Raw genomic sequence first — 14032 nt, 5'->3', positions numbered from 1 at the left:
AGTCATCTTGGTCAAAGCCATCTGTCCGGTCCATGGGGAGGTTTCTAAACTGTGTTTCTGTGGAAGCGAGACATTTCACTACTTTTTTGGCTTCTAAGTTAGAGCCTTCCTCTGTCTCCTGCTCTGGAGCTGAGCCTTCCTCTCCCTCATGCTCTGGAGCCAGACCCTCTTCTCCCTCCTGCTCTGAAGCCAGGCCCTCCTCTCCCTCCTGCTCTGGAGCCGGGCCCTCCTCTGTCTCCTGCTCTGGAGCCGGGCCCTCCTCTCCCTCCTGCTCTGGAGCCAGGCCCTCCTCTCCCTCCTGCTCTGGAGCCGGGCCCTCCTCTCCCTCCTGCTCTGGAGCCGGACCCTCCTCTGTCTCCTGCTCTGGAGCCGGGCCCTCCTCTCCCTCCTGCTCTGGAGCCGGGCCCTCCTCTCCCTCCTGCTCTGGAGCCGGACCCTCCTCTGTCTCCTGCTCTGGAGCCGGACCCTCCTCTGTCTCCTGCTCTGGAGCCGGGCCCTCCTCTCCCTCCTGCTCTGGAGCCGGACCCTCCTCTCCCTCCTGCTCTGGAGCCGGGCCCTCCTCTCCCTCCTGCTCTGGAGCCGGGCCCTCCTCTCCCTCCTGCTCTGGAGCCGGGCCCTCCTCTCCCTCCTGCTCTGGAGCCGGGCCCTCCTCTCCCTCCTGCTCTGGAGCCGGACCCTCCTCTGTCTCCTGCTCTGGAGCCGGGCCCTCCTCTCCCTCCTGCTCTGGAGCCGGGCCCTCCTCTCCCTCCTGCTCTGGAGCCGGGCCCTCCTCTGTCTCCTGCTCTGGAGCCGGGCCCTCCTCTGTCTCCTGCTCTGGAGCCGGGCCCTCCTCTGTCTCCTGCTCTGGAGCCGGGCCCTCCTCTCCCTCCTGCTCTGGAGCCGGGCCCTCCTCTCCCTCCTGCTCTGGAGCCGGGCCCTCCTCTGTCTCCTGCTCTGGAGCCGGGCCCTCCTCTGTCTCCTGCTCTGGAGCCGGGCCCTCCTCTGTCTCCTGCTCTGGAGCCGGGCCCTCCTCTGTCTCCTGCTCTGGAGCCGGGCCCTCCTCTCCCTCCTGCTCTGGAGCCGGGCCCTCCTCTCCCTCCTGCTCTGGAGCCGGGCCCTCCTCTCCCTCCTGCTCTGGAGCCGGGCCCTCCTCTGTCTCTTGCTCTGGAGCCGGGCCCTCCTCTGTCTCCTGCTCTGGAGCCGGGCCCTCCTCTGTCTCCTGCTCTGGAGCCGGGCCCTCCTCTGTCTCCTGCTCTGGAGCAGGACCCTCCTCTGTCTCCTGCTCTGGAGCCGGGCCCTCCTCTGTCTCCTGCTCTGGAGCCGAGCCCTCCTCTTTGCTCTGCTCTGGACTCAGACCTTTCTCTGTCCCTTGCTCTGGAGTTCTGGTGCCTGATGGGGCTCCTTCTTGCTCAGAAGCGGAGCTTTCTGGGTACATGCCTGTGACTTTTCTCTCTGGATCAGGGATGTCCATGGCCTGGTCTTCAGTGCTCCTCATGCATCTGTCCCATGGCTCATCTTCGGAGCCTTTCTGAGAGAGCAGAGAGCAGCTCCCCAGAGAGGACGTGCTGAAGGAAGAGAGGCCTGACCTGGGGCCTGACCGCTGTTGAAGGGGATCTGCCCCTGGGGTCGGGCTCCTGTCTCCAGAAGCCTCACGGGACTGGCCACATCCCAGGCCAACCTGAAGGCCCCCTTCTTCGTCACCTCCATGTCCTCCTCCTGTCTCTGACCGCTCCTCCCTTGCAGCCTCCAGGGCCTCTGTTGTTTCAGCACCAGCATCTTGTCCGCATGGACCCGGACCACCTCCTCCCAGGCCATGAGCCTCCCCAGTGTCCTCAGCCCCACAGTCCGCCTCCAGGTCTCCTTCCTCACCACCCATGCCCTGCTCCCCCCTCCCCAGCCCCTCCCAGGGGTCGCTGCCTACACAGGGCTCTGTTTTCCTCTCTTCCTCCTGAGCACCCGCCTCCTCCTCTGTCCCCCAGGGGTCTTCATCCCTGCCAAGGGTCTGGTCCCCCTCCTCCGCTCTGGGGCCCTGGCCTGATCCGAGCTCAGGGTCTCCATCAGCTCCCTGGACAGTGCTTGTCCTCGAGGGGTCCCTGTGAAGGGGCTCCACCTCCCTCTCCACAGCGGGGGCCACCTCCACTGTCTCTCCATCAGCACACCCTCCTTTCTTCTTCTGCAGAATGTGTTGCAGGTCGAAGGCCTTTCTGATGGGTGCGCTGGCTGACCCCGCAGCATCCACTGGGGATGCGGGAGCCATTTTCTTCCTCACGCAGGCCTCGCAGGGACAGAACTCCTCCCCCTTGGCCTCTACCGCAAGTTGGGTCCCCAGGGCTCCTCTGAAGATCGGCAGGTCCTCCAGGGAGAAGGAGGGGGGCCCCCGGCCTCGCATCTGCTCGGAGAAGGGTGAGAGGTTGCGCAGGGCCTGGAGGCGCCGCCTGCGCTGCTCGGTCTGCAGGGACGCCTCCCAGTGGAGGGCTTCCCTGGGCAGCCCCGTGCCCGCGCCCCCTGCCCAGCTCTGGACCTTGAGAAGCTCCTTCTCCACACTGTCCTGGAGCCGCTGGCCCACATCCCGCTGCAGCTCGGCCACCATCTGGTCCAGCAGGTGGTCGCCCTGCAGGCCCCAGCGGGTGCAGAGCTCGGCCGTGGCAGTGGCGAGGTGGTCCATGAAGGCCTTCTCCATCTTCTTCAACAACTTGGACACCCACACGGGGTCCAAGATCAGAGACCCCCTGCGGCCCTTGCAAGTGCCCCTCTCACCAGCCCCCTGGGTGATCTTGTCCAGGGTTTGCCCACAGCCAGTCTCAGCTGCTCCGAGCAACTTCTCCAAAGGGGGCTCAGCTTTGGGGCCACTTTGACTCCCACTGGCATCCAGGTACCTCTCGCTGAGGCTCCTGGGGGGCTCTGGCGGGCTCCCTCTCCTCTCTGAAGAGCTCTGCGTGGCAACGGCAGTGGGGTCTCCTGGCTCCTCTTCATTCAGGCTCTTATTTTCCCAGACACCAGCCCCATCCTGAGAGCCTGCCCCTGACAATCCTAGTTCCATGACTCCTTCCTCTTCCGGAAACCCTCTGACACCCTCTACTTGCAGTTCTGCTCTTTCTTTTTCTTCTTTTATTTCCTCCAATTGTACCCCCTCTTCCTGCATTGTGTTTTTATCTCCTTGGTCTGGGTCACCCCCAAGCGTCTGCTCCCTGCCGTTTTTTTCTGCCCCGTTGTCACTGGCAGCACCCTCAGCCTCGTAACTACTCAGCTGTTGGTTTCCCGGAACTTCTGGGTTCCCCAAGGTTCTGGAATCAGGCCCCTGGCAGGAGATGCTTAAGGGCAGCTCCATCTTCTCAGACACCAAGCTGCAGTCCACGGTGCAGGGTCCACTGCCCTCCCCCGAGCCACCAGAACCACTGCCGACATCCACCCCAGAGGAGGACGTGGGCCTGAAGTCCTCGGTTGCAATGTGGGGCCCGAGGGCCGGCAGGGCCTGGCGCCAGCCGAGCTCCCGGAGGTCCAATTCCAGCTCAGTGTTCCTGAGGCCACGCCCTGGCCACAGGGCCTGGAAGGTACTTAGGAGCTCCTGGTACCGAGGGGAGTCTGTGAACCTCACTTTGCTAGCGGGAGACCCAAGATCATCATCATCAAAGAAGTGGAGCCTGGCGAGACAGGTGATGAGGGCCTGGGCCGAGCGGCTGAGCCTCCTGCCCGCTGAGTGGGACACTTCAGGCAGACTGCTGGGCCGGCCCGGCCGGGACCCCATCAGTGCCTTCATGATCTGTAAGGAGGTGGAGACCCTGCTGGGCAGCACGCGCCCCTCCCACCGTCCACAGCCTGTTCCAGCCTCCGTAGGGGTTTCTGACACTCCACGGCAAGGCATACCCTCTCCTGACTTGGGACTGGCACTGCTAGCCACTGGAAAGGCTTTATCTGGTTCTGCTTCCTCACTGGCCGCCTGTTCCAGGGGCAGTTGTCTGGCCCAAACTGATCTTTCCAGACTGTCTGGGGAATGTTTGTCCACAGGGTCCTCTTGGGGGCCTTCCAGGCCATGCCCGGCCACATCCTCGCCCTTGTCCTCCAGCTCGTGTTTGATGGGCTCTTCCGGGATGTTGCTCAGCCACGCACGGACCACAGCTTCTGGGGAGGCTCGGGGCAGAGCTCCCAGCAGCTCACTGCCACCTTCCTCTGGCTCCTCCAGGCCTCCTCCTCTGCCTGAGAGCTTCCCTTGGACCATTCTCCTGAGCTGGGGACCGCTGCGAGGCCTGCCCCTTCTCACAGCTCTGACTGCTCTCCCCAAGGCTGCTCCCTGAGAGCCAGGGGGCCGCGGATGCCACGCAACCAACTTTTCTTCCCCCACCTGCTCCCCACTAGGCTTCCCATCAGCGCTGCGGTCACCCTCGCTGCGGCTGCCTGAAGGATGCCTCTTGCCCAAGGGCCGTGTCCTGGGGGGCGTGGGACAGTACCTGCTGCACACCCAGCAGGCCTTGGAGGAGGGCCCCTGGCTGCCCTGCAGCTGTGGGGCTGGTATCGTCTGTATCGTCCCACAGGAGGCTCCGCGAGCCAGGGATGTTCCCAGGTGTGAACAGCAGCTGCCCCATTGTGCTCCCAGCCTCCCTCCCTCAGGCCACCCAGCTGGCAGGACCAAGGGCCAGGAAGGCTGGAATCTGTCACCCCCAGTCTTTTCACCCAGGCCATCAGCTGGGGCACTGAAAGGGCCGGATGTGTTTGAAGGTGTGAGAGCCGGTGAGCACGGCCTGAACTCAGGGCCCCCTTCAGTCTCAGGAGAGGGAGAATCGGGGAGATAGAAATTGGAAACACAGTCAGAATTGCTCCCAGGGGTAATGGGGATGCTGCTTAGCCTGCGTGTGTCCTGGGAATAAAGAGAGCCTGAGAAGGGTGGCCTTGGGTCCCAAGAAGCCTGGTTCCAGGTGCCCTGTGGGCTTTCAGAAAGGCTGGGTGGGGGGCCGTGTGGGTGGGCCCTGTCTCTGCTGGACAGCCCCGGCATTGGCCGGGACACAGACGAGTGGACTGGGCAGTGAATGTCCTTAGGGCTGTGGTGCTGCCTGGGGCAGGCCCTCTGGGCCCCTTGGCTGGGAACAGAACTGCTGGCTGAATACAGGGTGCTGGCTCTGCTCTCCTGCTTTCTGCTCCTGCCCAGGGCTGAGGCACAGGCAGAAGGTGGGGTGTAGCCTCCCGCATCATCCCCAGAAGCAGCCGGGCCCCGAGTCGAGGGTGGCCTCACCCCAGACCTATTTCTGGCCTGGGGGTGCCCTGCTCCCTGTCCAAACTCCTCTGCCTGTGGGTCCTTGTTCGCTATAGACAAGGGGCTCACAGTGGGGGAACCCGGAACTCCCTGCTGGGTGGCCCCCTGGGGAGTCTCGCTGGGGCGGCCCTGGGACAGCTTGTCCCTTTTGCTGCACTCCTCATGAGACCTGGCGCTTGCGGAGGAGTCAGGAAGAGCATCTGTCAGGCCGCGGGTCCTGGGTTTCAGGCAGCCATCATGGTCCCTGCAGCCCAGCGCTGCTCCCTCGCCTTTGCCTTCACCAGCCCCCGAGGCCAGATGTGGGCCACAGCTGGCCACAGCATCCTCCAGGGACCCAGAGCAGCAGGAGGAGTTTAGCTCAGAGCCTCCAGGGGGTGTGTCGCTGGAGGCAGGGCTGGCCCTGTCCTTGCTCCCTCTTTTCCTGCTGGCGACCCTTTGGCTCCGGGGGGCCCTGGAGTGGCAGTTCTGGGTCAGCGCAGACCTCCACCGAGAGGCTGACCACTCTCCCTGGGAAATGTACAGGGGGTTCATCCAGATCTCGTATCTAGACCCCTGCTGCCGCTGGCCTTGGTCAAAGGCTCCCACCCCTCCCACCTCGCAGGGCCCCAGTCCCCTTGCCCCAGGCTCTGAGGGGTCCCCAGAGTGGCCCTTCCACACACAGCCAAGCAGATCCACCTCCCCAGCATCGGGGCCCTCCCCACTGGTCGCGGTGAGGGTGCTGGCCCTCCCGAGCCTCCTGGACCACAGAAGCGGGTCCTCCCCCAGCAGGTGGAAGCGGACTTTCATCTCTACAGATAGGCTGCCATCCTCATTCACGCTCACATTCTTCTCGATGTCTTCACCTGTCACCAAGGGGCCGAGCTGGGCAGGAGTGTTCAGACGGTGCCTGTCCGGGGCAGGGCACATGCAGGCACGATGCGGGAACACCGAGGGGTCGCTGTGCCCCGACCTCTCCGACATCAAGGAGAACTGCCGTGGCCTGTTCTCCAACCTGGACCGTGCGTGGATCACGCTCTGTTTGGCCTTGGGCCCCCAGCTCCCTGGCGCACAATGACGAGCAAGAGAAAAGAGGGAAAGATAATAAGCTGCTGGTGGGGGCTTCAGGGCAGAAGAGTCAAGGTCATGAGCTTTCCACAGCCTGTACACCCCTCTCTGTACGCTACCATCTCAGTCGTGTCTGACTCTTTATGACCACATGAACTGTAGCCCACCAGGCTCCTGTGTCCATGGGATTTTCCAGGCAATAATACTGTATACTCCTGCCACCTCCCAAACCAGCAGTTAGGACAGAAACCATTCTAGAATGAATCTTTGCAGAGTTCCCGGGTGGTGAACCAGTACAGCCCAGAGAGATGAACTTGAAGTCCGAGTTCAATCTCAACCCTGCCACTTCCTAGCTGTGTAAGCTTTGACAGAGCCTCTTTCCTGAACTGTAAAAGTAATAGATCTATCTGGCAGGTTTATTTTGAGGATGCAAGGCAGTGCATATAAGACTTCCTCAGAGTTGCTGGCACAGAGTAGGTTCTTCATAAACAGTAGGGTGGGCTGTACAGCATCAGTGCCCTGAGTTAACTTCTAGCCCTCTTCACACCCACCCCCAGTGCAGGAAATAAAATCAGTAAGTTGCTGCATACACCCCTGATTGTATAACTGTAAGATGGTTTGCAATTACTTCTGCTGCTAAGTTGCTTCAGTCGTGTCCAACTCTGTGCGACCCCATAGACAGCAGCCCACCAGGCTCCCCCGTCCCTGGGATTCTCCAGGCAAGAACACTGGAGTGGGTTGCCATTTCCTTCTCCAAGGCATGAAAGTGAAAAGTGAAAGTGAAGTTGCTCAGTCGTGTCCGTCTCAGTGACCCCATGGACTGCAGCCTACCAGGCTCCTCCATCCATGGGATTTTCCAGGCAAGAGTACTGGAGTGGGGTGCCTTTGCCTTCTCCAACTGGTGATTTATCATTTATCATCTTAACACTCATCAAGTTTTGGGGTTGATAAATGATGGCAAGGAAGGGCCTACACAGATGACAGCTAAACTTGTCCCTCAGCATGAAAAAGGGAAAAAGAGGGGGTCACTGGGGACAGAAAGATGTGACCCTGAGAAAAAAGGAAACCCCTAGTACTTTCTCATTTTATCTCCTGAGCTAACACTTGGCAAAGAGGGAGTGGCTGGTGGAGGCTGAGCCTAAGGCCAGCAAAAGAGCAGATTTGCTTGAGTCCAGCTGGGTAGGAGAAGGTTTGCCAAGCTCTGCTTCTCCATAAGCATCAAGTGAGACTGAGGGTTCCCCCAGGGGAGTGGCTGGGATTGACATGTCTCTGTCCAGAACTTGGCATGGACAATCACGGAAACCATTGTTGTCATTCTCTTAATAGCTTTTCACAAAGGGTGTTATTTTGATTATTCACCAAAATTTGCCCATAGTAATTCCAATAATTTTGCTGAAATGTTTCTCTGTACTTGTTGATTGTGCTTTAATTTTTTTTTTTTAATAACCAAGGCTACCTCTGGCACATAGACTTTTTGGATGGGTATATGGCTGGCTGCATAGATTGATGGATGGATGGGTGACCCGTGGTTGTGATTTGTTTCTTTGGTCTGTTTGATCCCCACTGTTGCCTAAGAGAGTCATGACTCTTGAAAGATGCAAATGCCACATACCCATGATTCACTGTGCCCATAATGGTACACCCACTGTGGTCCTTAACAAAAGCTTATTTTAGAGCCTAGAATCTTAGAGCTCAAGGTCTCTTAATTCTGCTCTCTTTAAATACCAGACTCCCCTCTCTCCTATCCCAGTCAACTGTCCAGCTCAGTTAATGTGATGAGAAGGAGGAAGGGGCAAGAGAGACCTCTAGAGAACTGAGATGCCAGGTGTGGGGCCAAAGGCAGGTTTCCTAAATGATTTACAAAGGATATCTGCCCGACCCTCCTGAACCACCATCCAGTGCAAATAAACTGGGCATCCTCCAGACCCAACTCACCACTTTTGTTCCTTGAAGTCTGCCCAGATGAAGGTTCACTTCCTTTTCTTCTGATATCTTCCGTCACCAGCGGTCTGAAGGGCTCGAGACCGGCACACACCAGCACAGAGGGGCTTCGCAGCAGAGCCTTCAGAGAGTCCACCTGGGGAAGGAGAGTGTGGAGTCAAGGGGCCCGGTCTGCAGGACCCGCTTCTGCCCAGCAAAGCGCAGGTAGAGGGCGGGATCGAACCCATGTTTCCTGCTTTGCAGGCGGATGCTTTACCGCTGAGCCACCTGGGAATCCCATATATATACATCCATCCTCTCTTTCCTGATTTCCTTCCCATTCGGGTCACCACAGAGCACTGCGTAGAGTTCTCTGTACTGTACAGTGAGTGAGTGAGTGAAGTCGCTCAGTCGTGTCTGACCCTTTGCGACCCCATGGACTATAGCCTACCAGGCTTCTCCATCCATGGGATTTTCCAGGCAAGGGTGCTGGAGTGGGTTGCCAGTAGGTCCTCATTAGTTATCTATTTAATACACAGTAGCAGTTGTGTCTGATGGCTTCTCTGGTGGCTCAGATGGTAAAGAATCTGCCTGCAATACAGGAGACCTGAGTTTGATACCTGGATTGGGCAGATACCCTGGAGGAGGAAATAGCAACCCACTCCATTATTCTTGCCCCTTGGACAGAGGAGCCTGGTGGGCTACAGTCCATGAGGTCGCAAAGAGTCAGACACGACTGAGCAACTAATACACACACACACACACACACACACACACACACACACACACACATCAATTGTGTCAGTGCCTCTTTTAAAGGAATAACTGTCCAGTTCCATCTAAGTGTTTCGAGCTGAGATCCGGACATCTTTTTAAGGAAACGGTATCCTGGACAGCCTACCCTTTTCCCACCGGTCGTGTACACATGCTTCACGGGAAAGCGCAGTAGGTCCGACGCTTTGCTGAGAAAGGCCGTCAGGTTCCTGGTGTTTCTGTGGCTGAGCACCACTGTCTGCTGGAGCTGAGGGTCCCCGTTCTTAACCAGTGTGATCCTCCTCGAGGCTTTGAGACCTTTGCAGGTAGAGGCTGTTCCCGGTGCCTCAAATTCCCTCAACTGCTGAGCGGAAGGGCTTCTCCCCTGGGGCTGGCCCAGCCCACCGGGAGTCCTGGGGGGCTTCTTATCGGAGCAGAGATAGCAGCCACCATCCTGCAGCTGCTCCAGGGTGCTGAGGCCGTGCAGGCCCCGGGGTGTGGTGACCGAGCGCACCCCAAAGGAGAGCGGTACCCGCTGAGAGAGCTCGTCCATCAGGGCCCCAAAGCTCCTGAAGGCGCGCTGGTGAACAGCCACGCGGACCCCAGCAAACTGGGGATCCCCTCGCTTGAGGAAGGTTATCTTCTTGGCCGGCGTGACCTGGGTGACAGAGGGGGTCCGGGCCGCAGAAGGCAGGAGGCACTCGCGGTGGCCGGGGGCCGGGGCGTCCCTCGGAGTGCTGTTCATGGTGGGGAGGACCAGGCAGCTGGAAGGGATTGGAGAAAGGAAAGTCAGAGAGCAACCTGAGGGTCTGCGCGTTTCCTCCTGACGTTGGCCCAGAGGTGCTCCCTTTCCACCCAAAATCTCCCCCACCCCGTCTTGGAGAGGCACGTTCGTTCATTCTGATGAGCGGCTACTACTGCTCGGTCACGTCCAACTCTTTACGACCCCATGGACTGTAGCCCGCCAAGTGCCTCTGTCCATGGTATTTCCCGGGCAAGAATACTGGAGTGGGTTACCTTCTCCAGGGGATTTTCCTGATCCAAGGATCGAACCCATGTCTCTTGCATCTCCTGCACTGCAAGTGGATTCTTTACCACTGAGCCACCCTGAAAGCCCTTTGATGAGTAGAAGGAAGAGCAAAGGTTTGGCATCAGAAGATATGAATTAAAATCCCAACCCCCCACCTCCCTCTCACTGCCTGTGCAACCCAAGAGGTTGATGACTAGTCTGGTTTTGGTAAAATGCAGCCATATTCATCTGTACAACACAATTCAATGGATTTACGAATACAAAGCAAGCATCAATAGCTAAAAGGCATGGGGCACAGAATCTGTAACCCTCAGGGCACCCAGCCCCCTGCTAGAGACAGCAGGGACCCAAAAAATACTAGTGATTGATGACACCTAGGCTTCACAAGCTGCCCCACAGAGCCCAGGCCTGCCAATCACCGCCATGCACACAGTCAGGATCCAGTGAGGGGTCTCCCCTGATTACATGGGTTCAGACCTAGCAGGACCTGTGTTGCCATGCACGTGGCAGGTGACCACAGTCTCCCCTGCCGCAGCCATCTCTCCTCACTCACGGTCCAGCCAGAGGCCACATCTCCTTTTTACCTTGACTCACCATGTACCCCCAATTCATTTTTGGGGAAAGAGCTCTGCTCTCATTTTCAAAATCTTGGTGCACAAGAGCACTTGTAATCGTCTCTCATCTCTGCACAAACTTTATAATTAGCTTCTTCAGCCTCCTCCCTCCCAGCTAAGCCCTCTAAGCTGCTTTCTCAGCACCCCCCACCCCCGACCCAGCACATCCCTGTAGCTGCCAGGCACTGGCCCTCAGGCACGCCTTCCAGAGGGCTACTTTGCTTCCTGCTTGACTGGCGGTTCCACTTGTGACCGTGAACATCCTTCTCGGCCCCACTGAAGGGCTGAGAGGGGGAAGAAGGTCACCGTGTCTCCTGCAGTCACCACCATGTCCCCCGGCATCATTGTGTTCCCAGTGTCATCGTGTCCCCCTGTGCCACCATGTCCCTAGTGTGGCCATGCGCCCCAGCATCACCATGTCCCCCATAATCACCATATCCCCAGCATTGCTATGCCCCCAGGATCACTGCAGTCTGTCACTCTGTCCTTCAGTGTCCCCATGTCTTCCAGTGTCCCCACCACCTCCAAGGACTGCTCCTCCCAGTCTACTTCTGAATACAGAGCCCTCCTCAACACCGCTCAACAGCAGCTCTGCAGGGATGGGAGAGACCGTGAAGGCAGAGGTCATGCCGGCTCCCAGGAGACTCGGGCTCAAGAGTCTCACGGCAACATTGCGGTAAGCACCCCCCAGTGCCGACGGCCCCTTCCCTCTGACATCCCTCTAGAAAATTCTAGGGGTAACTTCTTACTCTCCAGCCTCTTCGGCAGAAACAAACAGGCTCTGCTTCCCCTGCACGGTGAGTCACTGAGAACTGCCACCTCCTCCTCAGCCACAGGGAAGGGAGAAGCCAATCAATTTTCTTTTTCAAAGAGACAATGAACTTTTGATTCTTTCACCTTCAAAGTATCCTGGCCAGGATATTCATTCATTCAGTCACTCCTTCATTCACTCATCTGTGTACCCAACAAAGATTTTTTGAGCTTTGTTATGTGCCAGCGTCTATGCTGGGCCCTGGAAATACAAAGATCACTGAGACACGGCACTCATCTTCAAAGACGTCCCATTCTGCTGTGGCGCTGCTGCTGCTGCTGCTAAGTCGCTTCAGTCGTGTCCGACTCTGTGCGACCCCGGAGATGGCAGCCCACCAGGCTCCTCTGTCCCTGGGATTCTCCAGGCAAGAACACTGGAGTGGGTTGCCATTTCCTCCTCCGATGCATGCATGTGACACTATAGATGGCAGCCCACCAGGCTCCTCTGTCCCTGGGATTCTCCAGGCAAGAACACTGGAGTAGGTTGCCATGTCCTTCTCCAATTCTACTGTGGCAAGTAGGCGATAATTAAGATGCAGCATAAGACATGATCTGAGACGGAGATACAGATACAGATGTATTATAAACAGGGTGTGACTGAAAGCAGATCAAGGGGAATGCAAGTCAAGGAAGACTTCCTGAAGGAGGTGACGTGCCGAGTTCCTGAGCAGAGACCTGCAGGACAACTCGAGGATTAGCCAGAGAAGGAGGAAGTTAGCACCGGTGTGGCAAATAGATACGGCCTTGGTGCCAACTCTGACCTGCTGGATAGGCTGGCAGGATGGGCAGAGGAGGTGCCAGGCTTCCTGCATGCTGTGATCAGATGGCAGTGTGGACACAGCGTCAGGGCGGACGGGCCGCACAGTGCCTGGCCTTCCCATCCATGCTCTGCTCCCAGCAGTCGGGGCGGCGGCCTATGTGCAAACACGCGGTCGAAAGAGAAAGATCAGATGTTCTGGAAGGGCCTTCAGTGGATGGACGCAGAGCATCTGACAGGCTCTATTAAGGGAGCTGACAGAGGCTCCGGGGGGATGGAACCGCACTGAGAGTAAGGTCAGCTCTGGCCCCTAGAACTACAATAGCAGAACACAGAGCCCTTCCCCACTGAAATCTGAGATGCTGGCAAAAGCCAACTCAGGGGTTCCTACCTCTAATCCCAAAACAGGTGAGTAAGGAAGAAGGGGATGGTAACTGAGTCTCGCAAAAGCTAGTGGAAAGTTGCTATATGACAAAGGGAGATCAGTCTGATGCTCGTGATGTCCTGGAGGGGTTGGGGCGGGATGGAAGGGAGATTCAAGACGGAGGGGACATAGGTATATGTGTGGCTGATGCATGTTGTTGAGGGCAGAAACCAACAAAGCATTGTAAAGCAATTACCCTCCAATTAAAAATAAATGAATAAATTTTTTTAAAAAGCAGAGGAGAAATAAGCAAGCGTCACTGCAGGCTGAGTTTACCTGGACTGCTCCTGCTTTAGCACTGAAGGGCCCTGGTGCTGGGACTCCCCACTCCCCTGCCACCCCGGGTCCCCTGATAGATTCCCAGGATCAGGTGGCCCTCTTCCTGGCACTGGCCCGGTTGGCAGTGAGGCCAAGAAGAGCTGATTGCCTCGTGCAGCTGAAAAAAGATGCTGCCACCAAGGATGGGAAACCAAGTCTTAACGACCTGGCTGCCCCCCTGGATGCACTGTTTGGGCCCAGAAAGTGAAGTGAGTGTTAGTCTCTCAGTCGAGTCCGACTCCTCAAGCGCCTCTGTCCATGAAGCGAGGATACTGGAGTGGGTTGCCATTTCCTTCTTCAGGGGATCTTCCTGACCCAGGGATTGAATCCGTGTCTCTTGCATTGTAGGTTGTTTCTTTACCATCTGAACCACCAGAGAAGCCCCTGAACACAGCACCCAAACTGGAAAACTGGTCTCTTCGGATATACCAGCCGGCTATTCTCCCCTTAGCTTAAGGAATTTGAGCTGGAGCTTCTGTCGTTTGAAACAGAAAGGGATACAGAGCCTCCAGGGAGCAGCACCAGTGAACACTCAGTATTTCCCAAATTCCAAAACTGGATTTCTGAGCTAGGGGACCCCTGAGGGTGGGAGGCAGGGCTCTGAGGCCCCTGCCAGATCCTCCCACTAGATCCCCAGGGATAGATGTCAGTTCAGTTCAGTTCAGTTGCTCACTCGTGTCCGAATCTTTGTGACTCTATGGACTGCAGCACACCAGGCCTCCCTGTCCATCACCAACCCCCGGAGTTTACTCAAACCCATGTCCATTGAGTCGGTGATGCCATCCAACCATCTCAGCCTCTGTCGTCCCCTTCTCCTCCTGCCCTCAAACTTTCCCACCATCTGGGTCTTTTCCAATGAGTCAGTTCTCCGCATCAGGTGGCCAACATGTTGGAGTTTCAGCTTCAACATCAGTCCTTCCAAAGAATATTCAGGACTGATTTCCTTTAGAATGGACTGCTTGGATCTCCTTGCTGTCCAAGGGACTCTCAAGAGTCTTCTCCAACACCATAGTTCAAAAGCATCAATTGGCGTTCAGCTTTCTTTATAGTCCAACTCTCACATCCATACATGATTACTGGAGAAACCATAGCATTGACTAGATGGACCTTTGTTGGCAAAGTAATATCTCTGCTTTTT

The 14032-nt window shown here is 57.4% G+C and overlaps 1 protein-coding gene across 1 annotated transcript in view; it reads right to left on the bottom strand.

The window, feature by feature from the left end:
• The window catches only part of RP1L1 (RP1 like 1), a 29861-nt gene extending 20073 nt beyond the window's left edge, over nt 1-9788 (bottom strand). Inside the window, exons 1-3 of the mRNA XM_024996380.2 lie at nt 9090-9788; nt 8204-8345; nt 1336-6264 (exon numbers count right to left, since the gene is read on the bottom strand). Of these exons, the coding sequence (XP_024852148.1) occupies nt 1336-6264; nt 8204-8345; nt 9090-9686 (5668 nt within the window). The 5' untranslated portion in view covers nt 9687-9788. The remainder of the gene's footprint in view (nt 1-1335; nt 6265-8203; nt 8346-9089) is intronic.
• Nucleotides 9789-14032: the final 4244 nt, after the last annotated feature.

The sequence above is a fragment of the Bos taurus genome, chromosome 8, assembly GCF_002263795.3.
Source record: "Bos taurus isolate L1 Dominette 01449 registration number 42190680 breed Hereford chromosome 8, ARS-UCD2.0, whole genome shotgun sequence".
Lineage (NCBI taxonomy): Eukaryota > Metazoa > Chordata > Mammalia > Artiodactyla > Bovidae > Bos > Bos taurus.
This window is presented reverse-complemented; position numbering and strand designations above follow the sequence as displayed.